Source organism: Lemur catta, chromosome 6 (genome assembly GCF_020740605.2).
Source record: "Lemur catta isolate mLemCat1 chromosome 6, mLemCat1.pri, whole genome shotgun sequence".
NCBI lineage: Eukaryota > Metazoa > Chordata > Mammalia > Primates > Lemuridae > Lemur > Lemur catta.
In genome coordinates this window covers 8,758,478-8,786,381 of record NC_059133.1, presented here as the reverse complement: position 1 = coordinate 8,786,381, position 27,904 = coordinate 8,758,478, and the positions used below count along the sequence as shown (strand labels likewise).

Here is a 27,904-nt window from a genome sequence, read left to right as displayed (position 1 = left end):
TCCCAGGCCCCTGGGAGGTCACTTTAAGGAGGGCTGTCTCATTCCTAGAGCCCCATAAGCAGGAAATGGAAACCTACGGAGCCAGACGAACTGCCAGGGTGCTACAAACTTGTCCAGGAGGCTGCAGCCCCAATCCACTGATCAGGTACTACTCACATGCTGCCCCCTGGGCCCCTGCTGCCCTCCTGGCCTGATGGCCCCTGCTGTGCCCAGCACTGGCCTCCCCGGCTGAGACCCAGCCCTGAGCTCCCCATCTGCCCCTCCCAGGCTCCCCTGCAGCACCCACCCCCTGGAGGGTCTTTGCCTGGTCTGCGGACACCCCCACTGCTGCTTCTGCCCTGGGCCGCCCCTCCCCTGCCCTGCTCCCCGCTCAGCCTCACTGGAAGGTGGCCCTGCCCCCTGGGGGCGCCTCCCCCAGCCACTTCCCGCCATTCCTGAGCTCCCTCAGCAGCCAGAGCTGCACCAGAGGATCACCCAAGCTCTGGGGAATTCATTCTGTTCAACCCCTTGCTGGATGTGTGGACTAGTCACACCCTGTCAACAGCAAGTCTTAGGACAGGGTGGGAGGAGGGAACAGCCTTTCCAAGGACACGTGCGCTGAGAGCAGAGCAGGGGTGCAGGTGGCCCCACACCTGCGCAGCCCTCCGTGACCGCGCTTCACCTTTGGGAACGGTGCCGCTAAAATGGAATGTGACCAAAAGCGTAATGAACATGAGAAATGCTCATATTTTAAACTTTGGTACAAGGAGAGCAGGTGCACACGCGCACACTCCCGCAGGCCGCGTGACGCAGCAGCTGGACTCGGCCTGGCCTGGCCAGGGGACCCAGCCCTGTCACTCACCAGCTCTGTGACCTGGGCAGGTGACCACAGCCCTCTGGCATCTCATCTATAAAATGGGGACGGCCCCCAGGATTCGGGCAGCATTGCAGGAGCTCAGCTCCACGCAGCAGGTAGAACGGTAGCCGGGCCCGGGCCTGTGGGAGCCTGAGTTACACACATAACAGTAGATAGAAAAAATTAGCCGGGCATGGTGGCACATGCCTGTAGTCCCAGCTACTCGGGAGGCTGAGGTAGGAGGATCGCTTGAGCCCAGGAGTTTGAGGTTGCTGTGAGCTAGGCTGACGCCATGGCACCCTAGCTCAGGCAACAGAGCGAGACTGTCTCAAAAAAAAAAAGAGAGAGAGAGAGACCAAATAAGTGGAATATTTGACCCTGGGTGATGGAGGTAATTCGGAAAATAAGCAGTAGTTTGGGAGAGACAGGAGGGAAAACTTCTAATTAGTATCTTCATAAAGATCTTTTTAAAGTAAAGATTCAAATAAAGAAACACACAATGGTAACATGCACAGGTGAAAAGTCAGGAATGGACTGAGCTGACGTGGTCGAAGCTGCTGTTTGGGGTGGAGAGCTTTTCCTTCCTTTGCTTACGTGGTCGTGAGGGGAAACTTGCTCTTTCCACCAAAATGTCACTGAAAGATCAACTCACTTAATAGGCAGGTTAATAAGAGAAGGGTTTTTTCACCACGTGCATGGGGAGAATCCTAGAGTGATCACTCAACACCCCAGTGGAGTTTTCCACATGCCTCTTAGGGAGAAGGGAATGAGAGTACAGGTCAATCTGTGTTGGGGCAATACCGGGTCTCTGGCAGGATAAATAGATGGGGAAGGATCGATTTGTACATTAACCTGAGAGACAGGCTATTATGTTTCAGGTGATCTGGGCAAGTCTGGCTGCATTCTCCATGTTTCCTACAATGTACTGACATAAGGGGAGAGGAAGGGAAGTCCATTGTTTGTTTGTTTGCTTGTTTGTTTTGGTTTATGCAGATAGAGGGCAAGCCTCTTCCAAGAGCCTGTTAATCCCTAAGCGCCTTTAATTGAAAATATTCTTTATACCTAGGAGTCATATTTTGGGATAAAATTTCCTGAGCTCTTTAAATTATTTCTAATGATTTTGGGGAGGGGTAGGCAGAAATGCGGGGAGCGTGGGGGGTGTCCCACTGGAAGGACCAGAGCTGGGAGAGGTCACCCCCCACCTGCTGCCCTTGCCAGCACCCCTCTTCCTCTCCCCCCAGGCTTCCTGCCTGGGAAGGTTGCAGAGGCTCAGGGCTGCTCACGGCTGGGGCAGGGCCAGTGCCCGGGGGTGTGCAGGGAGCTGAGTTCCATGGCTGAGACTGCAGGAACTCCAGGGACACTCTATGTTTCTCCCTTGTGCCTTCAGAGACCCGATGGTGCGAATGTATCAAAAAACATTCTACTACCACTTTAACAACAGACCAATCCTCTCTTACCGGAACGACACCTGGCTGTGCTTCGAGGTGGAAACTAAGAACTCACCTGCTTCCTTCCTCTGCGGGGTCTTCCGAAACCAGGTATCGTCCACACCCCAACCGCACCCCGGGCAGGAGCTAAGCCAGTTGAGAATGCACAACACACAGTAACAAGGAAAATGCCACACAGCTGCTCTCAATTGTATGTTTTCTTCCCACATTTAAGTCCTTGGGCGGGACGTGCCTGCTGGACTGCCCTGGACTGGTGGTCCCGGGCTGTGACTGCCCACTACGGCCTGCGTAGGGCCACCCAGACTCTACCAGCGCGTGTTTCCCGAAGTCGTGTGACTGGGCTTTGCGTCCAGCAGGCTGCAGGGACAGGGCGCTGTGGAGAGTTGGGTTTGGCCTGGTCACTGCTGGGCTGGCTGGGCGCCCCCCAGTGCCCTGATCGTGTCATCGCACCACGGTGACCCCACACGCCTCACCCTGCAATATCCCAGCCACCCCTGCCCTCCTCACCCAGGCAGGAGACCCCCAGGGGTGTGGTGGGGGCTGTGGGGGGCAGGCCGGCCCTACAGCAGTGTCATCCCGTGGGCACCCAGGGACAGAAATGCAGTTACATTTGTCTAGTCCCCATACTGAGAAGGCGGTAGAAACCGGGAACGTAGCCGCAATATCTTGCCTAGTGCGACGTCTCTGACACTGTTTCAACCTGCGGTTCCTACGGGCTCCTCATGAGACAGTTGGCGCCCCCTCCTCCCGTGTATCTCACTGGTGCCCACGCCTCACGTCAAGTGGGCCATGGCCCCCAGGGGTGGGTCCAGCCCCGCAGCCGTCCCCAGCAGACAGCAGGCAGGAACAAGCCCCAGCCCAGAGGGCCAGGCAGGGGCTCAGGGTGGCTGCTGGACGGACGCCTGGACAGGCTGCTGGAGCCAGTGCAGGAGCCAGGAGTGGGGCCAGGGAAGACTCGAGTGTGACAGACAAGAGGGGGAGGGATGGAGGAGGAAGCTCCAGGAACCAAATGTCCTGGGGCTCCTGGCCAGGGCCCTGCTGCCACTGTCCCTCCCCTGCATTGCCTGCCCCTCTACCCACAGCACCCCCTTCTCTCCTCCTCCTCTCCCAGGGTGATTCCAAGACTCCTTGCCATGCAGAGGACTGCTTCCTGACTTGGTTCAATGACCTGCTGTCCTCTGACCAGGACTACCAGGTCACCTGGTACACATCCTGGAGTCCTTGTGCCCACTGTGCGGGTCTCGTGGCTGACTTTCTGGCCACACACACGAACGTGAGCCTGACCATATTTGCTGCCCGCCTCTACTACAGCTGGGACCCAGATTACCGGCAGGGGCTTCGCAGGATGAATAAGGAAGGGGCCAAGGTGCTCATCATGAATTATAAAGGTGAGAAGTGGGGGTCAGGGGCGCGGCTGCTGGTGGGACTCCATGGCAAACTCATGGGTCTGGATGGCAGCTGCGGTGACGGTCGCATAGGAGCCTGGCCAGGCCTCAGCCAGCCAGACCCCCAGTGGCACCCAGGAGACCTGGCCCTGGGAGGGGACAGTCTGAATGGGCAGGGGAGAGAGGCCTGCCGGGCCCTGACTGCTTTCTCCCTCTTTGATCTCAGAATTTCAATACTGCTGGGACAACTTCGTGATTAACTACGGAAGGCCTTGGCTCCTGTGTTGGGGCAGACTGGATGAAAATTATCAGTTCCTGGTCACCAAACTGGAGGAGATCCTCAGGTGAGAGGCTTCCCCCAGACAGGCCGCCTGTCTCCCTGGCCGCTGCGCTTCCCCTCGGGCCTGCCCTCCGCCCCTGCCCAGACGCACTGCAGCCCCCTGTCCTCCTCCTGCCCTCGGTGCTGTCCCCACCCCAAGGCCTCTGCCCTGCTCTCCTGGGCCCTCCTGTCACTGGCCGTTTCTGCCTCTGGACCGACCTCCATCCCCGCAGCCCGGGAGCCCCTGACCTGGCTCCTTCCAACAGGCCACACTCACCGAGCTGGTCCTTAGCTGCACGTGAATGGGCGGGAGTGCACGTGCGGGTGAAACTGAGAAGCTGTGAGAAGCTTCCTTCAGGGAAGACGCGGTTTATCAGACAATGCGCATGCTCCATGAACACCCCCTTTTCAGGCTACGGCTCCAGAGGAGATGCCACACACCAGGCGCTGACTCGCCAGCCATTGGTTTTCTCACAGTTCTGGAGGCCGGGAGCCCTCGATCATGGGGTCAGCAGGGTCTTGTCCTCGGAGGCCTCTCTCCTCCTGCCTCGGAGACGGTCACTTTGGACTGTGTTCTCAATGGTCTTCCCTCTGTGTCCCTGCACCTCTGGAGTCTCTCGGTGCCTCAGGATGTCCTCTTCTAACCAACACCCCAGTCCCAGGGGCCTAGGGCCCACGCTGCAGCCTGCGTTTCACTGATTCAGCCCCTTAGTGGACCTGTCTCCAAATACCCCACACTCTCGAGTGCTGGGGCTTAGGGCTCCAACAGCCCAACGTGGGGTGGGGCACAGCTCAGCCCATGACAGTGACCGAGGGCCTCTGTGGGGGAGCCTGGCTGCGGAGTGCAGGGGCCTCTGCTCCCTGTGTCCTTCTCCCAGGTGGCTCCTGACCTGGCCCTCACAGCCCCCCATCTGCACCTTGTGCCCCCTCGGCATCCCCATCGCCCCAGCCCTCTTCTCCCTGTCCCGCTCTCAAACCCCCGAGGTGGAGCTGGGCGAGGGCGAGCCCAGGGCTGGGGTGGAGAATGTGCAGAAAGAGACACTCAGTGGGTCGGTTCACATTTCAATAAGACTTGGGGTAAATGTAGCTTTGGGGGACACGGGGGCCTGGAGAGCCTCAGAGCCTTTCCAGAAAGCAGAGAAAGGAGGAGGGCGGCCTGGGATCAGAGAGGCCAGGGAAGGGCAGCTCAGGCCCTCAAGGGGAGTCTGGGAGTGAGCACCTGGGTCGAGGACCACGGGAGCAAACCCCAGCTGAGGGAGCTGTGAGCGGCTGTGGGCATGGTCCCAACACGGTGGCCTGGGACACCCACCGCTCCTGTTCTGTGGCATGGGGACAAGAGGAAGCAGGGGCTCAGCCCGACAGGTGCAGCTCCAGGCAGGCAGATGGAGAAGACAGAAACGCCATTGGAGTCGAGGGTGGGACGCAGGCCAACACCCCCTGCTCCTCCTGCCTCTCTTCTTGGCCCTCTGAGTGTGAAGACCTGAGAGGCGGCACACACCTGGCCCCTCACTCTCCCTCTGTCCCCAGGGCTGCTGAGTGGCTGGTGTCCCTGGGCACAGTTCCTAGGGCCGGATCCAGGGGCTCCTCTGGCTGCTTCAGCCTGTCCAGGGCGATGCTCTCTCTGTTCCGCTGTCCCCCGAGGGGCAGGCCCAGAGAGGCCCAGATCTGTGTACACACTCCTTGGCTGTCTGGGCCTAAGTGGCCAGGCCAGACTGTGTCCTCGTCCTGCAGAAAAGAATGGGGCAGAGGCCCGCCTTACAGTCCAGTGGGGTCTCTGCTCCCAGGAACTCCCTGGTCCGGAGCAGCTGGAATGCTCCACGTGGGACAGGCCACCAAAGGCTCCTCCTTCCTCTGCATCCTTCCTGCTTCTCAGGCCGGGGCATCTCAGCTCTCCCACTGACATGCCCCAGCATGTGGATCTGGGGTCAGTCAGCGAGTAGAGCAGGGTCTTTCCTGGGAGGAGCCCGCTCATTCTAGACTCTTCCATGGGCCGTGTCCCCAGGACATCAGGACAGATAGGGTAGAGGAGACGCCATTCCCATGAACCTTATAAACTCCTGCCCAAGCTCCTCCTCCCCCAGGGCCTTGCAGGGTCTGGGGACAGCATAGGGTTACAGGGTGGGGGCAGGGGACAAGCTGGCAAGGTGCACTTGGGAATCCTTGTGTGACATCCAGACTCTGCAGTTACTGGTCACTTTTTTACGCCCTCCCTGCTTAGGATTCAACCTTCATAGATGCTCTTTGTTTTGTCTTATTTGAGGGATGCTGGTTAATATGTGTGAACACAAGGAGATGACTCTAGAACACAAACGGGAAGTTCAGGTCCTTCATCCCTGACCTGGGAGTCCCTTTGGGGGCAGCAATCTCTTTCCTCTGGTGCCCCTGTCCCTCTCCTTTCCAGGGAGCATGAGGGACCCAGCAGCAGGTAGTCGTGGGGCAGGGAGGGCAGCAGGCAGCCTGCCAGGACTGCAGCTCTGCCATTTCTTTGCTGTGTGACCTGGAGGGAGTATCTTAGCCTCTCTGTGCCTGGAACCTCCCCTGAAATGTTGAGGTCATGAGCCTCCCCTCCCAATGCCATTGGGGGCCTGGAGGAGAGAATGGGGTGCAGGAGCTGCTCCACACACCTCTGGCCATGACATTGCAGCAGGTCCAGAGTCCTGCCAGGGTACTGATGTCAACTAAGTGCCAGCAGGGGTGGTGGGGAGCGGGCTCCAGCCTGCCCTGTCCACCAGGAGGAATGGTGCCTCCCTCCTATCTCACCCCTGCTCTGGATCCCCCTCCCAGTGTCTGTTTGCAATTTCTTTCCTTTGCCTTTGCAATTCCCTTGCTGTCCTGCTGCACTGCAGGGGTGGGGGTTGCAGTACAGGGGGTTTGTCTCTATCAGAGGAACTTCTGTCAAGCTGGAGGGTCCCAAGGAAAAAGACAAGGTAGGTCAGAGGCTCAGGAGGCTGAACCACTGAGGGCACTTCCATCACGTGCCAAAGCAGGGTGTGGGAGGCCTCCCAGGAAAGGGCCCTGTAGGCAGGAAATAAAGCAGAAGCCCCAACAAAGAGCAGGACAAGAACAGGCCTACCCAGAGGCTGCAGCCTGAATCCACAGAGCAGGTACTGCAGCAGCTCTGCCTGTCCCCCACCCGCAGACCCTGCTGCTCCTCCTGACCTTCCCCAGCCCAGTCCGGACACTGGGCTCACTCTCACTGGCTCCCCTGCAGCACCCACCCTGTGGAGGGTCTTTGCCCGGTCTGTGGACGCCCCCACTGCTGCTTCTGCCCTGGCCCGCCCCTCCCCTGCCCTGCTCCCCACTCAGCCTCACCGGAAGCCAAGGCCAGGTGGCCCTGCCCCCTGGGGGCGCCTCCCCCAGCCACTTCCCGCCATTCCTGAGCTCCCTCAGCAGCCAGAGCTGCACCAGAGGATCACCCAAGCTCTGGGGAATTCATTCTGTTCAACCCCTTGCTGGATGTGTGGACTAGTCACACCCTGTCAACAGCAAGTCTTAGGACAGTATCTGGGCCTGGGCGTGTGGGAGCCACGCAGAGTCACACACACAGCAGTGACAGGCACAGGTGAAAAGTCAGCAATGAACTGAGCTGAAACGGTGAAAGCTACTATTTTGGTGTGGAAGGTTTTTTCCTCCTCTGCTTATTTCTAATGATTTGGGGGAGGGGTGGGCAGAAATGCGGGGAGCCTGGGGGATGTCCAACTGGAAGGACCAGAGCTGGGAGAGGTCACCCCCCAACTGCTGCCCTTGCTGGCACCCCTCTTCCTCTTCCTCCAGGCTTCCTGCCTGGGAAGGCTGCAGAGGCTCAGGGCTGGGGCAGGGCCAGTGCCCAGGGGCTGCCGGGGGCTGAGTTCAATGGCTGAGGGTGCAGGGACTCCAGGGACACTCTATGTTTCTCTCTTGTGCCTTCAGAAGCCCTTTGGAGAGGATAGATCAAAGAAAATTCAACATCCACTTTCAAAACCTACAATGGGCTTATGGTCGAAAAAGCACCTGGCTGTGCTTTGAGGTGGAAACAAACAAGGACAGCAACTCACCTGTCCCCTTGTGCAGCGGGGTCTTCCGAAACCAGGTATCGTCCACACCCCAACCACACCCCGGGCAGGAGCTAAGCCAGTTGAGAATGCACAACACACAGTAACAAGGAAAATGCCACACAGCCGCTCTCAATTGTATGTTTTCTTCCCACATTTAAGTCCTTGGGCAGGACATGCCTGCTGGACTGCCCTGGACTGGTGGTCCCGGGCTGTGACTGCCCACTACGGCCTGCGTAGGGCCACCCAGACTCTACCAGCGCGTGTTTCCCGAAGTCGTGTGACTGGGCTTTGCGTCCAGCAGGCTGCAGGGACAGGGCGCTGTGGAGAGTTGGGTTTGGCCTGGTCACTGCTGGGCTGGCTGGGCCCCCCCCAGTGCCCTGATCGTGTCATCGCACCATGGTGACCCCACACGTCTCACCCTGCAATGTCCCAGCCACCCCTGCCCTCCTCACCCAGGCAGGAGACCCCCAGGGGTGTGGTGGGGGCTGTGGGGGGCAGGCTGGCCCTACAGCAGTGTCATCCCGTGGGCACCCAGGGACAGAAATGCAGTTACATTTGTCTAGTCCCCATACTGAGAAGGCGGTAGAAACCGGGAACGTAGCCGCAATATCTTGCCTAGTGCGACGTCTCTGACACTGTTTCAACCTGCGGTTCCTACGGGCTCCTCATGAGACAGTTGGCGCCCCCTCCTCCCGTGTATCTCACTGGTGCCCACGCCTCACGTCAAGTGGACCATGGCCCCCAGGGGTGGGTCCAGCCCCGCAGCCGTCCCCAGCAGACAGCAGGCAGGAACAAGCCCCAGCCCAGAGGGCCAGGCAGGGGCTCAGGGTGGCTGCTGGACGGACGCCTGGACAGGCTGCTGGAGCCAGTGCAGGAGCCAGGAGTGGGGCCAGGGAAGACTCGAGTGTGACAGACAAGAGGGGGAGGGATGGAGGAGGAAGCTCCAGGAACCAAATGTCCTGGGGCTCCTGGCCAGGGCCCTGCTGCCACTGTCCCTCCCCTGCATTGCCTGCCCCTCCACCCACAGCACCCCCTTCTCTCCTCCTCCTCTCCCAGGGTGATTCCAAGACTCCTTGCCATGCAGAGGACTGCTTCCTGACTTGGTTCAATGACCTGCTGTCCTCTGACCAGGACTACCAGGTCACCTGGTACACATCCTGGAGTCCCTGCCCCGAGTGTGCGGGTCTCGTGGCTGACTTTCTGGCCACACACACGAACGTGAGCCTGACCATATTTGCTGCCCGCCTCTACTATGGCCAGGACCCTGATTACCAGCAGGGGCTTCGCAGGTTGAATAAGGAAGGGGCCAAGGTGCACATCATGAATTATAAAGGTGAGAAGTGGGGTCAGGGGCGCGGCTGCTGGTGGGACTCCATGGCAAACTTGTGGGTCTGGATGGCAGCAGAGGTGACAGTCACATAGAAGGCTGGCTACGACTGAGCCAGCCAGACCCCCACTGGCACCCAGGAGACCTGGCCCTGGAATGGGGCGGTCTGAATGGGCAGGGGAGAGAGGCCTGCCGGGCCCTGACTGCTTTCTTCCTCTTTGACCTCAGAATTTCAACACTGCTGGGAAAACTTTGTGCACAACCAGGGAAAGCCATTCCAGCCTTGGGACGGATTGAATGAAAATCATCAATTACTTGACACCCAGCTGCAGGAGATCCTCAGGTGAGAGGCTTCCTGGAGCCAAATCCCCTGTCTCCCTGGCCCCTGCGCTTCCCCTCTGGCCTTCCCTTGGCCCCTGCCCAGACGCACTGCAGCACTCTGGCTGCCCCCAGTGCTGCCCCCACCCCAAGGCTTCCTCCCTGCTCTCCTGGGCCCTCCTGTCACTGGCTGTTTCTGCCTCTGGACCCATCTCCCTTCCCCCCAGCCCGGGAGCCCCTGACCTGGCTCCTTCCAACAGGCCACACTCACCGAGCTGGTCATTAACTGCACGTAAATGGGTGGGAGTGCACATCAGGGTGAAACTCACAAGCTCTGAGAAACATCCTTTGTACAAGTTGATCCTGAGAATTGGGTCATCCTTGTCATACCCAACTGCAACAGTGGAGAAGCCAGCAGGAAGAAGCCCTGGGTACAGAACTTTGCTCCAGAAATGTGACTGCAGGCCTGACTGCTGAAGCTGCTTGTTGGACCCTGAAGCCAGTTTCTCTCCAGCTTCCGAGAGGAACAGCTGCCGCCCTGGGACTCACTGGGCCACCACCATGCTCAGCAGCAGCCCTCGCCAGCTCCTCGCACCCTGACTAGTGCCAGCGAACCTTCGCCAAGAGCAAGACCTAACACTTCCCCTTTTTATAGAATGCCCAACCTTGTCTTTTCCCGGGTGTACCCCCTCAATTGTCATTCTTCTCTTCCCAAATAAACATTAAATGCAGAGATTCCTCTCTGTGTCTTCATTTTGACCTCCCCACGGTGTCAGAGGTTGAGTCCAAAGCTGATTCCCCTCGGGGAGAATCTCAAGCCCCCAGGACTGTGGCATGAGGTTCCCACGCTGGCTGCCCCTTCCCGCTCCTGAGTGTTCCTTGGACAGATTTCCCAAACTTGTCCTGTGTTCTGTTCTATTTGGGCCGGGACTGGAGGGGTCTTTCCCCTCCTGTTTGGGAGCTCCCCTGTTGGAGGGGGCTGTTTTCCTCCTGTTGCAGCAGCTGGGAGGTTGGGCATGAGGTTGGATGAGGGAAGGATGGTTCCCCTCTTTGGAGAAGGCTATTGTATTCCTGGTAGGGGTGGGCTTCCTTTATCAGTGCGCGTGTTTGTTTGGTCTTTGCATATTCAGCACTTGCTTCCAGTTGGCCTTGGTGTTTTCCACAGTAAACTAAATCACCTAGACAAATTTAGTTACAAATGAGCTTGCAAAGTTCAAAGGCATGCCAAGATATTTTCTGGAACTCCAGCCTGTACCATGTTCAACCACAGGGATCCATCATTCAATCTGTTGGTCTTTTTCTTTTCTTTTTTTTTTTTTTTTTTGAGACGGAGTCTTACTCTGTTGCCCAAGCTAGAGTACCATGGCGTCAGCCTAGCTCACAGCAACGTCAAACTCCTGGGCTCAAGTGATCCTCCTGCCTCAGCCCCCCAAGCAGCTGGGACTACAGGCATGCACCACCATGCCCAGCTATTTTTTCTATATATTTTTAGTTGTCCAGCTAGTTTCCTTCTATTTATGGTAGAGACGGGATCTCACTCTTGCTCAGGCTGGTCTCGAACCCCTAGCTCAAACAATCCACCTGCCTCGGCCTCCCAGATTGCTAGGATTAGAGGTATGAGCCACCGTGCCCGGCCCAATCTGGGGTTCTTGAAACTAAACTCAAAGACCGTGGCTATGATGTCATACAGTTCAAATACTCTGCACATATCTCATTGATATGTTGAGCCTAACAAAAGTGAAATGAAAGCTTTCACTCATTTCCACAGTTTGGGAGGCCAACAGCAGAGGACCCCCTGAAGGCAGGAGTTGGATTCCAGCCTGGGCAACATAGCGAGATCCCATCTCTACAAAAGATGTTTAAACTACCCAGGCATGGTTGCACTCCCGGCTACTCTACTTAGGAGGCTGAGGCAGGAGGATTGCCTGAGCCCAGGAGTTTGAGCCTGCAGTGAGTTTTGATTGTGCCAGGGCACTCCAGCCTGGGTGACAGAGCGAGACAAACAAACAAACAAACAAACATAAAACATTCAGGATTCAAAGATTGCCCTGGTACAAAATACTGTGGCAAAGCTAGCTGCTGAAAGGTTTACCTCTCTGGAGCTTTATGCTCCCCGTCTTCAATTCCTCCTGTTTCTTTAGCTTGTCTAAACAGCTATTCTGTCATACTACTAAAGTAAAAAACTTAAAAACCAGCAGATACAAAAAAATCATATTGAACTTCATGCTGTTTCTTAAAAACAAAAGGCGAAATTCTCACGGAAAGATACCCTCTCTACACTGAGGAATGGCAACATTCTTAGCTTCAAGGACAAAGAATTGAGTCTAACAAAATGCTGCACAGAACTTGCTAGATTCTTCTCTTTTGGTCCTCCTCACATACTTTAATCACATTTTCACAGTTAACTATTCTTTTTCCAATCCAGTATATTGGTAACCGCTTCAAAGTGCTTTACCCAAAATTTGGTTCACAGCCTTTATAAGATTGCCTACTTAAAAAAAATAAATTCTTGGCCGGGCGCGGTGGCTCACGCCTGTAATCCTAGCACTCTGGGAGGCCAAGGCGGGTGGATCGCTCGAGGTCAGGAATTCGAGACCAGCCTGAGCAAGAGCGAGACCCCGTCTCTACTAAAAATAGAAAGAAATGATCTGGACAGCTAAAAATATATATGGAAAAAAATTAGCCGGGCATGGTGGCACATGCCTGTAGTCCCAGCTACTCGGGAGGCTGAGGCAGGAGGATTGCTTAAGCCCAGGAGTTTGAGGTTGCTGTGAGCTAGGCTGACGCCATGGCACTCACTCTAGCCCGGGCAACAAAGCGAGACTCTCTCTCAAAAAAAAAAAAAATAAATAAGGCCGGGCGCGGTGGCTCACGCCTGTAATCCTAGCTCTGGGAGGCCGAGGCGGGTGGATCGCTCAAGGTCAGGAGTTCGAGACCAGCCTGAGCAAGAGTGAGACCCCGTCTCTACTAAAAATAGAAAGAAATTATCTGGCCAACTAAAAATATATATACAAAAAAAAATTAGCCGGGCATGGTGGCTCATGCCTGTAGTCCCAGCTACTCGGGAGGCTGAGGCAGTAGGATCGCTTAAGCCCAGGAGTCTGAGGTTGCTGTGAGCTAGGCTGATGCCACGGCACTCACTCTAGCCCGGGCAACAAAGTGAGACTCTGTCTCAAAAAAAAAAAAATAAATAAATAAAATAAAAATAAATAAATAAATAAATTCTTAAAGTTTAGCCTTATCCCATTTTGTCAGAAAGATATTTTGGATACAACTTTTTTATAAACTGGTAGTTTGTAAGTTTTACTCTCTCATCACTAAAATTTGAAAATAAAAGCTATAAGATCTTTATGTGTATGTATATGTGTCTCAATGTGTTTATGTGTATGTACATGTACTATGTATTCTGTTGTGTCTACATATAATAATAAAATGTGGTGTAGTCAGCCTGAAATCCCTTAAAAAATGTTATTCCAGGCCAGGCATGATGGCTCATATTTGTAATCCCAGCACTCTGGGAGGCCAAGCCAGGAGGATCCCTTCAAGTTAGGAGTTTGAGACCAGCCTGAGCAAGAGCGAGACCCTGCATCTACTAAAAGAAAAAATAGAAAAAATTAGGCAGGTGTGGTGACATGCATCTGTAGTCCCAGCTACTGGGGAGGCTGAGGCAGGAGGATGGCTTGAGCCCAGGAATTTGAGTTTGCTGTGAGCTGGGCTGATGCCACAGCACTGTAGCCCAGGCAACAGAGGGGGACTCTGTCTAAAAAAAAAAAAAAAAAATGTATGTCAACATGCATTTCTGCCTCGATTTACTGAGATAGTTTATATTTAATTCTACTAGATGGTTTAAGGTCAAATGCTATAAACTCAGCTTAAAACAGAATGATCTTTGTTTTGCAATTCTTTAACAAGATTAATATTTACTTAATGCAAGCAGCTGTTTTCTGAGTTGCTGGTAAGGTACCTATGTTTTTAACTTTAAGGTTGGTATCTAGGGAAACATTTGATATTAACAGGCTATGAAATTGGTTAATTAAAAACACCTGGATTAATGACTAGCTCTGTCTAAAATCTTCATTTTCATAAATAACCTAGGTGTAATTGTTAAAATAAAAAAACGAATGAGGTAATTATAAATAAACAGTTACTGAAAGATGGCCTTACTAATAACCTAACAGAGGAAAATAAACTATCAAACGGAAAGGAAGAGGAATAAGCTTCCAACACATAATTGCCCCTTTGGAGAAAAACTCACAGCACAACTGCGCTTTGTTTTGTTTCATTAAACACCTGGCTTGTCTTTTGGCCTCACCTGCTGTCTCTAAGAGTCCGCTTCACAGCCTGGGACGGCAGGGTGTGAGCTCTGTGCCTCAGTTCCCGCCAGAGCCACTTTCAAGGACCCTGACAAGCCGGCCTCACACAGAAGGAAAAAAAAAAAAAAGAAAGAAAGCAGAAATAGCTTCTTCAGCCAGCTCCAGTCATTAGTTTACAACATTAACTGTTTCCTTACCCTTTTTCCCTATAAAAACTCCCAGCCACTTGGCCTCAGAGCAGGCAGCCCCACTTCTCTTCCTTTCCAATGCCGCCTCACCTCTCTCTCTTTTTCCTTCTCTCTTTCTCTCTCTGAAATGTACTTTTTATTTCTTAAGATCCAAATCTGTGTGTGAGAAATCTTTCTCATCCCACCTACGAATTCACACATATACAAAGGGACATTTCATGTAATCTTAAAATTATGTTAAATCAAATAATAGATACTCATGGAATATCTAGGTCATATTCAAACAAGATTTTTAAAAACCTGAAACAAATTGTTAAATAAATATAAGCTCATTCTCGGCTTCTTAAATGTTGTAAAAAGACCACATATACTTAGATCTATTAATCAAAATATAAATTTTAAAAAATTTTGTATAAAAAGAATCTTGCGTGATAAAGTTGTATCCTAATACAAAATAATTGTTGGTTCCAAAATTTAGAAAAAAATTTTATAGCACTAAGACTTGGGGCTTGGGAAAATGATTATAGGTCTAAACAAGTCAAAAAAAATTGATAGGCCAGGCGAGGTGGCTCACGCCTATCATCCTAGCACTCTGGGAGGCCAAAGCAGGAGGTTCAATAGCTTGAGGCCCAGAGTTCGAGATTAGCCTGCGCAAGAGTAAGACCCTATATCTATAAAAAACAGAAAAATGAGTTAGGCGTGCTGGTGCCCACCTGTAGTCCCAGCTACTCGGGAGGCTGAGGCAGGAGGATCTCTCCAGCCCAGGAGTTTGAGGTTGTTGTGAGCTATGATGACACCACTGCACTCTGGCCAGGAAGACAGTACAAGACTCTGTCTCAAAAGGAAAAAAAAATTATAAAAGACGGGCTTAATGAAGAAAGTTTTATTTGTGATCCTGTTGGATAAGATTTTTTTTTAAACTGTGTTTTTCTAAAAATTAAATATTGTGTCAGGGCTACACTGACACAGGATTAGAACATTTAAGACAACATGGTTTTCTTGAATTATTGATCTCTTCTTAACAAAATTGCAAGTGGTTTTGATTTTTAATTTAATTTGATTTTTACTTTTAATTTAATTTGATTTTTAATTTTAATTCCAAATTTGGAATTAAAAATCAAATCTCTTTCTTTAACTGTCATCTTATTCCTGAGATCTATATAATGTCATTAGGTTTAGGTTAAAAATGTACTCCTCATTTAAAATGATAATTTCATTTTTGGAGGTAGAGTTTTGCTTTTGAAATTTCTTAAATTCTTATCTCAGAAGTTCAGCTTGTGCTGTATCTCGCTACCCAGGATTGCGTATCATTGCCACCAGGTTTTCTCCCTGTGAGGCCTGGGATGATAACGCTCTCCCTCAACTTACTCATCACCTCCTAGAACTTTTTTTCTCTGGTTCTAACTCTGCCTGACATTAAAATGTCTATCTTAAGGGCCTAAAAAAATAGCAATGTTTTTCTTTAGTATAACTTGATTCTGTACTCTTGTCTTTTTTTGGTATGTCTAACTGTTCCCTGTAACCAGGGAATGTCCTATGACTATACTAAAAGCCATGTATTTCCCTGCTTAAGGTGCTAATATTCTGGTTTGCATTCCTACATAATATAGTGTCCACTTAAAACTGTGGACACGTTCTTCCTGTGTCTAATTACAGTACCCGTTGATCAGGTCTGACTTCCAGATTATCTAAATGAGCATCCCATAAGCAGAAACAATCACACCGCAGAGGTTTTTCTTTAGGTTTTTGGTAGCTGGACTAAGTCAAAGATCATCTTACTAATAAGCTATTGAACAGAGAAAAATAAACTCTCAAACAGAAAGTAAGGGAAATAAACTCACAGCACATAATTGCGCCACTGAAGAAGAAACTCAGAACACAACTACCACCTTTGTTTTGCTTTAGTTAAAACACCTGTGGCCTCATTCGTTATCTCTAAGAGTTTCATTTTCAAAGCCTTGAAGACCCCTAAGGAGACAGTAGGGGTACGAACTCTCCACTCTAGCTCTCTGCCTCAACTCTCGCCAGACAGATTTTAAGGACTCGGATAAGCTGGAGAGGACATCTGCAACAGCTTCACCACTGTTTCTGTTATCAACCTGCTAAAGCAGAGAAAAAAAAAATCCATTTTTACATTTTAAAACCACCAGCCACTTTTCCTCAATTGCCCGGCATTTTCACTCCTCCTTCTGTGTGCCGTGGCCACTCCTCCCTTCTCTCTCTCTCTCTTTCTTTCTTTCTACGGAAATAAACTTTTACTTCTGTATATCCTAATCAGTGTGTGAGAAATCTCTCTCCAACCCATGCCATGCACTCTTAGTGAGTCCGCATCCTAACACTAAGAAACAGACTTTATGTTTTATCGAGAAAATTTTGTGTTGCTTTTATTAGGTTTTTGACTACTTTAAAAACTGAGCTTTAAAAGGGTTAAGATTTTTACATCCATCCTGTATTGTTTTTGAAGTTTTTTGATTATCACTCTGGTTAAACAAATCACTGTTATTTCTCAGTGACCTATGATTCTGTTTTGACCAAGTGTTTTGAGTCTCTTAGCACATGAAAAACATACCCCAAATCAAATTCTAATTTAAATCTCTTTAACTTGAAATTAACTTTGGGATTCTCCAGTTGGGCCTAAAGGCATCAAAAGATTTATCTACTATCTTACAGAGAGAGCTATTAATATTAAATGATTAGGCTTATTTGGTAAATTGCATAAAAACATTGTCAAATGATAAATAATACCAGATCTTTTAGTTGTAAAAGAAAATAAAAATTATCAGGACCACCCAAACTCACTATGCCAAAGGGAAAGTTATGTCTGGAGCCTGAGTCACCCAACACCCATTTTCCAAATACATGGTTGTTGCTTCCCCATCTTGTGTTAAAATGTTATACGTTAACTAGAGCCCTACGAAAAACAACACCCCTCATGCCTCTGCAGATGACTGCCTTACAAATTGTTCATAAGTATTAATAAATTCTTTGCTTAGCTCCTAAAAGTTCCACGATATACATCCTCCCATAAATAATGCTGTGTCAATTGTCACCTTAGGTCTGCAATCTAAGTCTGACCGTTCCATTTGTCCACAGAACTAAAGTCTGTTAAATTTCACACTTACAACAGAGATTATAAGGTGTAGAACAAAGACAGGACGAGATGAACCATTCCTCCACCTGGCCCCAAGATGTCTCCAGAATTAACTTTTCCTTTACTTCTTCAAATGCCTACCTTATCTCATGAATAGCATAGCTTCACTAGGCACTAATTAACATTATGAGAATGTAACCATCTGCTTCACTGCCTACCCGCTTTTCCTCCTGTGCATTCTCCACGGTATAAATACTGAGCCTCCTGAAACCTTTGTCTCAGAGCACAGAAGGCAGATGACTCTGCGACTTGCATTTTCTGGACTTGGGTTTTCCTGGTACGCCCACAAGCTACAGCTTCATAGACCTCAGTTGACTGCGACTTTTGCCTCAGTCTCTCACTTGGGTTGACAAGTTGCATTTATGGATATATTGTTGATATAAATGTTTCAAAATGTATATCAATTTATTAAAATCTAATATGTTGTCAGTCATAACTCTGGTTGTTATCTTAAAATACTATATGTAATAAAAATAACTAAATTTTCTTGGCAACTCTAAACTTTCATCAGAGTTTTACCATGGTTGTTGTAAGATTTTTGTCTTCCACAGTAATTGTTTGAAATTCTTTTCTAAAACATTTACAATATCAGGCTCATGGAAAAGACTCCAGTAAGTACTCTTAAAAACAGGTTTCTAATAACATTAACATCAATGGATTAAATAAGTTTCTAGAACTCTAAGTAAAAACTGATGGACTATAGTCCCAGCTACTCGGGAGGCTGAGGCAGGAGGATTGCTGGAGCCCAGGAGTCTGAAGTTGAAGTGAGCTAAATGATGCCACCGAATTCTTGTCTGGGCAACAGAGTTCAAAAAAAGGAAAAAAAACCTCCCAAACCGCCCCCAAAACTGATGGACTCATGAAACTACTAATGGAGATCAAACAGAAGGAAAAGTCGATTACATGAGATTAAATACCTGATAATGTTTATTATGATTTTTATTTGAAACATGGTTTATTACTCAAATGTTTTGTCTTTTAGATTTAAGACAATTTTCTCTCTTAAGCTACTTATAATTTACAGGAATTTGCTAAAATATGCTCCTGTCAACCTAGATAACATCATTTTTTTCTTCTTAATTCCTCCAAGAATTCAGAAACTAATTGTGAGTATTCTTATAGTGATACGATTATCTGCGAAAGTCCAATACAAACTTGCTCCCTTTTTATAACAAAATGCAGTTGAAAACATTGGTTATAGACCAAGGCTTGGACTAAACCGTCATATTTGAAAGTTACATAAAATGGGTGACTTCAGGGGTTCCCAGCCTCATGGTAAATAACTAAACACTGTCACTTGCTGGCAGGACAGGAACCTGGAGACTGTCAGTAAACCCTAAAGTCGACCTTGGTTTGGCTTCTGAGTCTCAAGAAGTTTTTAAATCTGAGATTCCTTTATGATCAATATGAAAAAAAAAATCCTTATGATTTAAAAAAAGCTGCAATATACCCGTTATTAGATTGTAACTCTAAATTATTTTTTAGTCCTTCTTATCTTAATACCTATGGGCTAGACTAGGTCCTAATTCTTCTGGCTTCCTCCAATCCAACTTTCCCATTATTAAAATGGGAATTGGTCTGTACCTAAAGCCCTATAAGCTAAAACTAGATACATTTTAAGGAGCAGGTCTGGGCCAGGTTCATGTGGGACTCATCTGTGTGACACCTAGACTCTGCGGGCACTCTGGTGACTGGAGACTGCTCCAAGTCCTCCCCCCTTAGGACTGAACTTGCACAGGGGTTCTAGTTTATTATTATCTGAGGGATGTCTGATATGTGTGAAGACCACAGGATGTCTTTCTGGATGCAAACTGAAGGCCATCTCATTCTCTTGAGCTTGAATGACATTTTCTTTCCCTTTGCAATCCCTTTGTGTCCTGCTGCAGCTGGGGAGGGTGGGAGGGGGTGGGGACAGTCTCTGTCAGAGGGCCCCTCTGCCAGGCCGGTGGAACACAGAGAAATTGGGAAGGAGCCTGAGGAGCCTAAACCACACCAGGGACCTCCCACTCTACAGCGTCTCCAGGAAGAGGGTGGAGCCACCACCCACACATCCCTGGGACGTCACCTTAGGGAGGGAGGTCCTACCACCAGGGATGCATAAACAGGAAATGGAAACCTACTGCCCCAGACAAAGAGCAGGGCAGGGACAAGCCAGCCCAGGAGCTGAAGGATGACTCTACGGATCAGGTACCCCTGTCTCTCTGCCCCTGTGGCCCCTGCTATGCCGCTCTTGACCTCCCCCAGCCCAGTCTGGACACTGGGCTCACTCTCACTGGCTCCCCTGCAGCACCCACCCCGTGGAGGGTCTTTGCCCGGTCTGTGGACGCCCCCACTGCTGCTTCTGCCCTGGCCCGCCCCTCCCCCGCCCTGCTCCCCACTCAGCCTCACCGGAAGCCAAGGCCAGGTGGCCCTGCCCCCTGGAGGTGCCTCCCCCAGCCACTTCCCGCCATTCCTGAGCTCCCTCAGCAGCCAGAGCTGCACCAGAGGATCACCCAAGCTCTGGGGAATTCATTCTGTTCAACCCCTTGCTGGATGTGTGGACTAGTCACACCCTGTCAACAGCAAGTCTTAGGACAGGGTGGGAGGAGGGAACAGCCTTTCCAAGGACACGTGCGCTGAGAGTAGAGCAGGGGTGCAGGTGGCCCCACACCTGCGCAGCCCTCCGTGACCGCGCTTCACCTTTGGGAACGGTGCCGCTAAAATGGAATGTGACCAAAAGCGTAATGAACACGAGAAATGCTCATATTTTAAACTTTGGTACAAGGAGAGCAGGTGCACACGCGCACACTCCCGCAGGCCGCGTGACGCAGCAGCTGGACTCGGCCTGGCCTGGCCAGGGGACCCAGCCCTGTCACTCACCAGCTCTGTGACCTGGGCAGGTGACCACAGCCCTCTGGCATCTCATCTGTAAAATGGGGACGGCCCCCAGGATTCGGGCAGCATTGCAGGAGCTCAGCTCCACGCAGCAGGTAGAACGGTAGCCGGGCCCGGGCCTGTGGGAGCCACGCAGAGTCACATACACAGCAGTGACAGGCACAGGTGAAAAGTCAGCAATGCTGAGCTGAAACGGTGAAAGCTGCTATTTTGGTGTGGAGGGTTTTTTCCTCCTCTGCTTATTTCTAATGATTTGGGGGAGGGGTGGGCAGAAATGCGAGGAGCCTGGAGGGTGTCCCACTGGAAGGGCCAGAGCTGGGGCCAGAGCTGGGAGAGGTCACCCCCCAACTGCTGCCCTTGCCGGCACCCCTCTTCTTCCTCCAGGCTTCCGGCCTGAGAAGGCTGCAGAGGCTCAGGGCTGGGGCAGGGCCAGTGCCCAGGGGCTGAGTTCGATGGCTGAGGCTGCAGGGACTCCAGGGACACTCTATGTTTCTCCCTTGTGCCTTCAGAGACCCGATGGTGCGAATGTATCAAAAAACATTCTACTACCACTTTAACAACAGACCAATCCTCTCTTACCGGAACGACACCTGGCTGTGCTTCGAGGTGGAAACTAAGAACTCACCTGCTTCCTTCCTCTGCGGGGTCTTCCGAAACCAGGTATCGTCCACACCCCAACCACACCCCGGGCAGGAGCTAAGCCAGTTGAGAATGCACAACACACAGTAACAAGGAAAATGCCACACAGCTGCTCTCAATTGTATGTTTTCTTCCCACATTTAAGTCCTTGGGCGGGACGTGCCTGCTGGACTGCCCTGGACTGGTGGTCCCGGGCTGTGACTGCCCACTACGGCCTGCGTAGGGCCACCCAGACTCTACCAGCACGTGTTTCCCGAAGTCGTGTGACTGGGCTTTGCGTCCAGCAGGCTGCAGGGACAGGGCGCTGTGGAGAGTTGGGTTTGGCCTGGTCACTGCTGGGCTGGCTGGGCCCCCCCCAGTGCCCTGATCGTGTCATCGCACCATGGTGACCCCACACGTCTCACCCTGCAATGTCCCAGCCACCCCTGCCCTCCTCACCCAGGCAGGAGACCCCCAGGGGTGTGGTGGTGGCTGTGGGGGGCAGGCTGGCCCTACAGCAGTGTCATCCCGTGGGCACCCAGGGACAGAAATGCAGTTACATTTGTCTAGTCCCCATACTGAGAAGGCGGTAGAAACCGGGAACGTAGCCGCGATATCTTGCCTAGTGCGACGTCTCTGACACTGTTTCAACCCGCGGTTCCTACGGGCTCCTCATGAGACAGTTGGCGCCCCCTCCTCCCGTGTATCTCACTGGTGCCCACGCCTCACGTCAAGTGGGCCATGGCCCCCAGGGGTGGGTCCAGCCCCGCAGCCGTCCCCAGCAGACAGCAGGCAGGAACAAGCCCCAGCCCAGAGGGCCAGGCAGGGGCTCAGGGTGGCTGCTGGACGGACGCCTGGACAGGCTGCTGGAGCCAGTGCAGGAGCCAGGAGTGGGGCCAGGGAAGACTCGAGTGTGACAGACAAGAGGGGGAGTGTCTTCGTCTGTTTGGTGATGCTATAACGAAGTGACTCAGAAGAGGTCATTTACAAGGAACAGAAAGATATTGGTTCAGAGTTGTGAAGTCTCAAAAGCCCAAACCAAGGTGCTAACAACTCCTGGTGGCTTTCCGGTGCCTTATCACGTGGTGTTTGTGAGGAAGCTTAGGGCTGGGCCCAGACCGGTGGCCTGGGAGACGACGTCACTGCTGTCCCATGACGTGGGGATGAGAGGAAGCAAGAGCCCTACCTGAAGTGGCAACACTGGGGCTGGAGGGCCAGAGACATCCAGAGGAGCTGAACTCATCTTCGGTAACCGCACCGGTTGCCCACAGGGGAGGCCTCCTGGCCTCGTCAGCTCCTTAAGCTCCCACCTCTTAACACCAGTGCAACAGCGATTCCATTCCAACATGAGGTGAGGCTGGGACACACATGCAAACCATGGCAGGAGGCATGGAGCAGCTTCCAGGAAGCAAATGCCCTGGGGCTCCAGGCCAGGGCCGCCCTGCCACTGCCTGCATCTGCCTGCCCCTCCACCCACAGCACCCCCTTCCCTCCTCCTCTTCCTCTCCCAGGGTCCCCGCAAGAGTCCCTACCACACAGAACTGTGCTTCCTCACTTGGTTCCAGCAGACGATGTCACCTGACCAGGACTACCAGGTCACCTGGTATGTATCCTGGAGTCCCTGTGCCAACTGTGCACAGCAGGTGGCTGACTTTTTGTCCAAATACCCAAAAGTGAGCCTAACCATCCTCACGGCCCGCCTCTACTACTTCTGGGTCCCGGATTGCCGACAGGGGTTCCTCAGGATGGATCAGAAAGGGGCCAAGGTGCGAATCATGTATTATGAAGGTGAGAAGTGGGAGTCGGGGGTGCGGCTGCGGGAGGGACACTGTGGGGAACTCATGGGTCTGGACGCCAGCAGAGGGTCAGGGTTCCAGGCCTGAGCCAGCCGGACCCCCAGTGGCACCCAGGAGACCTGGCCGTGGGATGGGGTGGTCTGAACGGGCAGGGGAGAGAGGCCTGCGGGCACTGACTGCTTTCTCCCTCTTTAACCTCAGAATTTGAACACTGCTGGGCAAAGTTTGTGTACAACCATGGGAAGCCATGGGTCACAAATAACAACAAACTGAAGAAAAATTATCAGTTCCTGGTCACCAAACTGGAGGAGATCCTCAGGTGAGAGGCTTCCCCCAGACAGGCCGCCTGTCTCCCTGGCCGCTGCGCTTCCCCTCGGGCCTGCCCTCCGCCCCTGCCCAGACGCACTGCAGCCCCCTGTCCTCCTCCTGCCCTCGGTGCTGTCCCCACCCCAAGGCCTCTGCCCTGCTCTCCTGGGCCCTTCCTGTCACTGGCCGTTTCTGCCTCTGGACCGACCTCCATCCCCGCAGCCCGGGAGCCCCTGACCTGGCTCCTTCCAACAGGCCACACTCACCGAGCTGGTCCTTAGCTGCACGTGAATGGGCGGGAGTGCACGTGCGGGTGAAACTGAGAAGCTGTGAGAAGCTTCCTTCAGGGAAGACGCGGTTTATCAGACAATGCGCATGCTCCATGAACACCCCCTTTTCAGGCTACGGCTCCAGAGGAGATGCCACACACCAGGCGCTGACTCGCCAGCCATTGGTTTTCTCACAGTTCTGGAGGCCGGGAGCCCTCGATCATGGGGTCAGCAGGGTCTTGTCCTCGGAGGCCTCTCTCCTCCTGCCTCGGAGACGGTCACTTTGGACTGTGTCCTCAATGGTCTTCCCTCTGTGTCCCTGCACCTCTGGAGTCTCTCGGTGCCTCAGGATGTCCTCTTCTTACCAACACCCCAGTCCCAGGGGCCTAGGGCCCACGCTGCAGCCTGCGTTTCACTGATTCAGCCCCTTAGTGGACCTGTCTCCAAATACCCCACACTCTCGAGTGCTGGGGCTTAGGGCTCCAACAGCCCAACGTGGGGTGGGGCACAGCTCAGCCCATGACAGTGACCGAGGGCCTCTGTGGGGGAGCCTGGCTGCGGAGTGCAGGGGCCTCTGCTCCCTGTGTCCTTCTCCCAGGTGGCTCCTGACCTGGCCCTCACAGCCCCCCATCTGCACCTTGTGCCCCCTCGGCATCCCCATCGCCCCAGCCCTCTTCTCCCTGTCCCACTCTCAAACCCCCGAGGTGGAGCTGGGCGAGGGCGAGCCCAGGGCTGGGGTGGAGAATGTGCAGAAAGAGACACTCAGTGGGTCGGTTCACATTTCAATAAGACTTGGGGTAAATGTAGCTTTGGGGGACACGGGGGCCTGGAGAGCCTCAGAGCCTTTCCAGAAAGCAGAGAAAGGAGGAGGGCGGCCTGGGATCAGAGAGGCCAGGGAAGGGCAGCTCAGGCCCTCAAGGGGAGTCTGGGAGTGAGCACCTGGGTCGAGGACCACGGGAGCAAACCCCAGCTGAGGGAGCTGTGAGCGGCTGTGGGCATGGTCCCAACACGGTGGCCTGGGACACCCACCGCTCCTGTTCTGTGGCATGGGGACAAGAGGAAGCAGGGGCTCAGCCCGACAGGTGCAGCTCCAGGCAGGCAGATGCAGAAGACAGAAACGCCATTGGAGTCGAGGGTGGGACGCAGGCCAACACCCCCTGCTCCTCCTGCCTCTCTTCTTGGCCCTCTGAGTGTGAAGACCTGAGAGGCGGCACACACCTGGCCCCTCACTCTCCCTCTGTCCCCAGGGCTGCTGAGTGGCTGGTGTCCCTGGGCACAGTTCCTAGGGCCGGATCCAGGGGCTCCCCTGGCTGCCTCAGCCTGTCCAGGGCGATGCTCTCTCTGTTCCGCTGTCCTCCGAGGGGCAGGCCCAGAGAGGCCCAGATCTGTGTACACACTCCTTGGCTGTCTGGGCCTAAGTGGCCAGGCCAGACTGTGTCCTCGTCCTGCAGAAAAGAATGGGGCAGAGGCCCGCCTTACAGTCCAGTGGGGTCTCTGCTCCCAGGAACTCCCTGGTCCGGAGCAGCTGGAATGCTCCACGTGGGACAGGCCACCAAAGGCTCCTCCTTCCTCTGCATCCTTCCTGCTTCTCAGGCCGGGGCGTCTCTTCCTCTCCCCCAGTCTTCCTGCCTCAGAAGGCTGCAGAGTGTCAGGGCTACACAGGGCCAGGCAGGCCCGGTGCCCAGGTGGTGCAGGGGGCTCAGTTCAATGGCCCTGAGACTGTACAGACTCCAGGGACACTATCTGGGTTTTATGTTTCTCTCCCATGCCTTCAGAGACCCCATAGAGAGAATATCTCCAAAAATATTTTACTACCAGTTCAACAACACAACCAGCCTCCGAGACAGGACCAGCTGCTGGCTGTGCTTCACGGTGAAAACAAACAAGGACAGCAATTCACCTGCTTCCTTCCTCTGCGGGGTCTTCCGAAACCAGGTATCGTCCACACCCCAACCACACCCCGGGCAGGAGCTAAGCCAGTTGAGAATGCACAACACCCAGTAACAAGGAAAATGCCACACAGCTGCTCTCAATTGTATGTTTTCTTCCCACATTTAAGTCCTTGGGCAGGACGTGCCTGCTGGACTGCCCTGGACTGGTGGTCCTGGGCTGTGACTGCCCACTACGGCCTGCGTAGGGCCACCCAGACTCTACCAGCGCGTGTTTCCCGAAGTCGTGTGACTGGGCTTTGCGTCCAGCAGGCTGCAGGGACAGGGCGCTGTGGAGAGTTGGGTTTGGCCTGGTCACTGCTGGGCTGGCTGGGCCCCCCCCAGTGCCCTGATCGTGTCATCGCACCATGGTGACCCCACACGTCTCACCCTGCAATGTCCCAGCCACCCCTGCCCTCCTCACCCAGGCAGGAGACCCCCAGGGGTGTGGTGGTGGCTGTGGGGGGCAGGCCGGCCCTACAGCAGTGTCATCCCGTGGGCACCCAGGGACAGAAATGCAGTTACATTTGTCTAGTCCCCATACTGAGAAGGCGGTAGAAACCGGGAACGTAGCCGCAATATCTTGCCTAGTGCGACGTCTCTGACACTGTTTCAACCTGCGGTTCCTACGGGCTCCTCATGAGACAGTTGGCGCCCCCTCCTCCCGTGTATCTCACTGGTGCCCACGCCTCACGTCAAGTGGGCCATGGCCCCCAGGGGTGGGTCCAGCCCCGCAGCCGTCCCCAGCAGACAGCAGGCAGGAACAAGCCCCAGCCCAGAGGGCCAGGCAGGGGCTCAGGGTGGCTGCTAGACAGACGCCTGGACAGGCTGCTGGAGCCAGTGCAGGAGCCAGGAGTGGGGCCAGGGAAGACTCGAGTGTGACAGACAAGAGGGGGAGGGATGGAGGAGGAAGCTCCAGGAACCAAATGTCCTGGGGCTCCTGGCCAGGGCCCTGCTGCCACTGTCCCTCCCCTGCATTGCCTGCCCCTCTACCCACAGCACCCCCTTCTCTCCTCCTCCTCTCCCAGGGTGATTCCAAAACTCCTTGCCATGCAGAGAACTGCTTCCTGTCTTGGTTCCATGGCATGCTGTCCTCTGACCAGGACTACCAGGTTACCTGGTACGCATCCTGGAGTCCCTGTGCCAACTGTGCAGAACTCGTGGCTGACTTTCTGGCCACACAGAGGAACATGAGCCTGACCATATTTGCTGCCCGCCTCTACTACCACCATGAGCCAGAAATCCAGCAGGGCCTTCGAAGGATGCATCAGAAAGGGGCCCAGCTACACATCATGTCTCTTCCAGGTGAGAAGTGGGGTCAGGGTTGCAGCTGCAGGAACAACACTGTGGGGAACTCACGGGTCTGGACGCCAGCAGAAGGTCAGGGTTCTAGGGGAGCCTATTCAGGCCTGAGCCAGCCAGACCCCCACTGGCACCCAGGGGACCTGGCCCTGGGAGGGGACTGTCTCAAGGGGCAGGGAAGAGAGGCCTGCCGGGCCCTGACTGCTTTCTCCCTCTCTACCTCAGAATTTCAACACTGCTGGGAAAACTTTGTGCACCACCAGGGAAAGCCATTCCAGCCTTGGGACGGATTGAATGAAAATCATCAATTACTGGACACCCAGCTGCAGGAGATCCTCAGGTGAGAGGCTTCCTGGAGCCAAATCCCCTGTCTCCCTGGCCCCTGCGCTTCCCCTTTGGCCTTCCCTTGGCCCCTGCCCAGACACACTGCAGCACTCTGGCTGCCCCCAGTGCTGCCCCCACCCCAAGGCTTCCTCCCTGCTCTCCTGGGCCCTCCTGTCACTGGCTGTTTCTGCCTCTGGACCCATCTCCCTTCCCCCCAGCCCGGGAGCCCCTGACCTGGCTCCTTCCAACAGGCCACACTCACCGAGCTGGTCATTAACTGCACGTAAATGGGTGGGAGTGCACATCAGGGTGAAACTCACAAGCTCTGAGAAACATCCTTTGTACAAGTTGATCCTGAGAATTGGGTCATCCTTGTCATACCCAACTGCAACAGTGGAGAAGCCAGCAGGAAGAAGCCCTGGGTACAGAACTTTGCTCCAGAAATGTGACTGCAGGCCTGACTGCTGAAGCTGCTTGTTGGACCCTGAAGCCAGTTTCTCTCCAGCTTCCGAGAGGAACAGCTGCCGCCCTGGGACTCACTGGGCCACCACCGTGCTCAGCAGCGGCCCTCGCCAGCTCCTCGCACCCTGACTAGTGCCAGCGAACCTTCGCCAAGAGCAAGACCTAACACTTCCCCTTTTTATAGAATGCCCAACCTTGTCTTTTCCCGGGTGTACCCCCTCAATTGTCATTCTTCTCTTCCCAAATAAACATTAAATGCAGAGATTCCTCTCTGTGTCTTCATTTTGACCTCCCCACGGTGTCAGAGGCTGAGTCCAAAGCTGATTCCCCTCGGGGAGAATCTCAAGCCCCCAGGACTGTGGCATGAGGTTCCCACGCTGGCTGCCCCTTCCCGCTCCTGAGTGTTCCTTGGACAGATTTCCCAAACTTGTCCTGTGTTCTGTTCTATTTGGGCCGGGACTGGAGGGGTCTTTCCCCTCCTGTTTGGGAGCTCCCCTGTTGGAGGGGGCTGTTTTCCTCCTGTTGCAGCAGCTGGGAGGTTGGGCATGAGGTTGGATGAGGGAAGGATGGTTCCCCTCTTTGGAGAAGGCTATTGTATTCCTGGTAGGGGTGGGCTTCCTTTATCAGTGCGTGTGTTTGTTTGGCCTTTGCATATTCAGCACTTGCTTCCAGTTGGCCTTGGTGTTTTCCACAGTAAACTAAATCAC

At 53.3% G+C, this 27,904-nt stretch overlaps 2 protein-coding genes across 2 annotated transcripts in view; one reads left to right on the top strand and one right to left on the bottom strand.

Annotated features, from left to right (window-relative positions):
- On the top strand, positions 1–27,459 carry LOC123640505. The gene is made up of 17 exons (XM_045555133.1): positions 1–145; positions 2,223–2,373; positions 3,395–3,671; positions 3,895–4,012; positions 7,897–8,056; positions 9,078–9,354; positions 9,577–9,691; positions 9,927–10,130; positions 10,181–10,292; positions 19,563–19,741; positions 20,702–20,852; positions 22,322–22,598; positions 22,808–22,925; positions 24,957–25,116; positions 26,138–26,414; positions 26,637–26,751; positions 26,987–27,459. Exons 1-17 carry the CDS (start codon positions 66–68, stop codon positions 27,201–27,203), a joined length of 2,988 nt encoding a protein of 995 aa, XP_045411089.1. The 5' UTR covers positions 1–65; the 3' UTR covers positions 27,204–27,459.
- The window catches only part of CBX7 (chromobox 7), a 41,915-nt gene continuing 37,961 nt past the window's right edge, over positions 23,951–27,904 (bottom strand). Inside the window, exon 11 of the transcript XR_006735671.1 lies at positions 23,951–27,904. The gene's annotated coding sequence lies outside the window, so the exon portion shown is untranslated.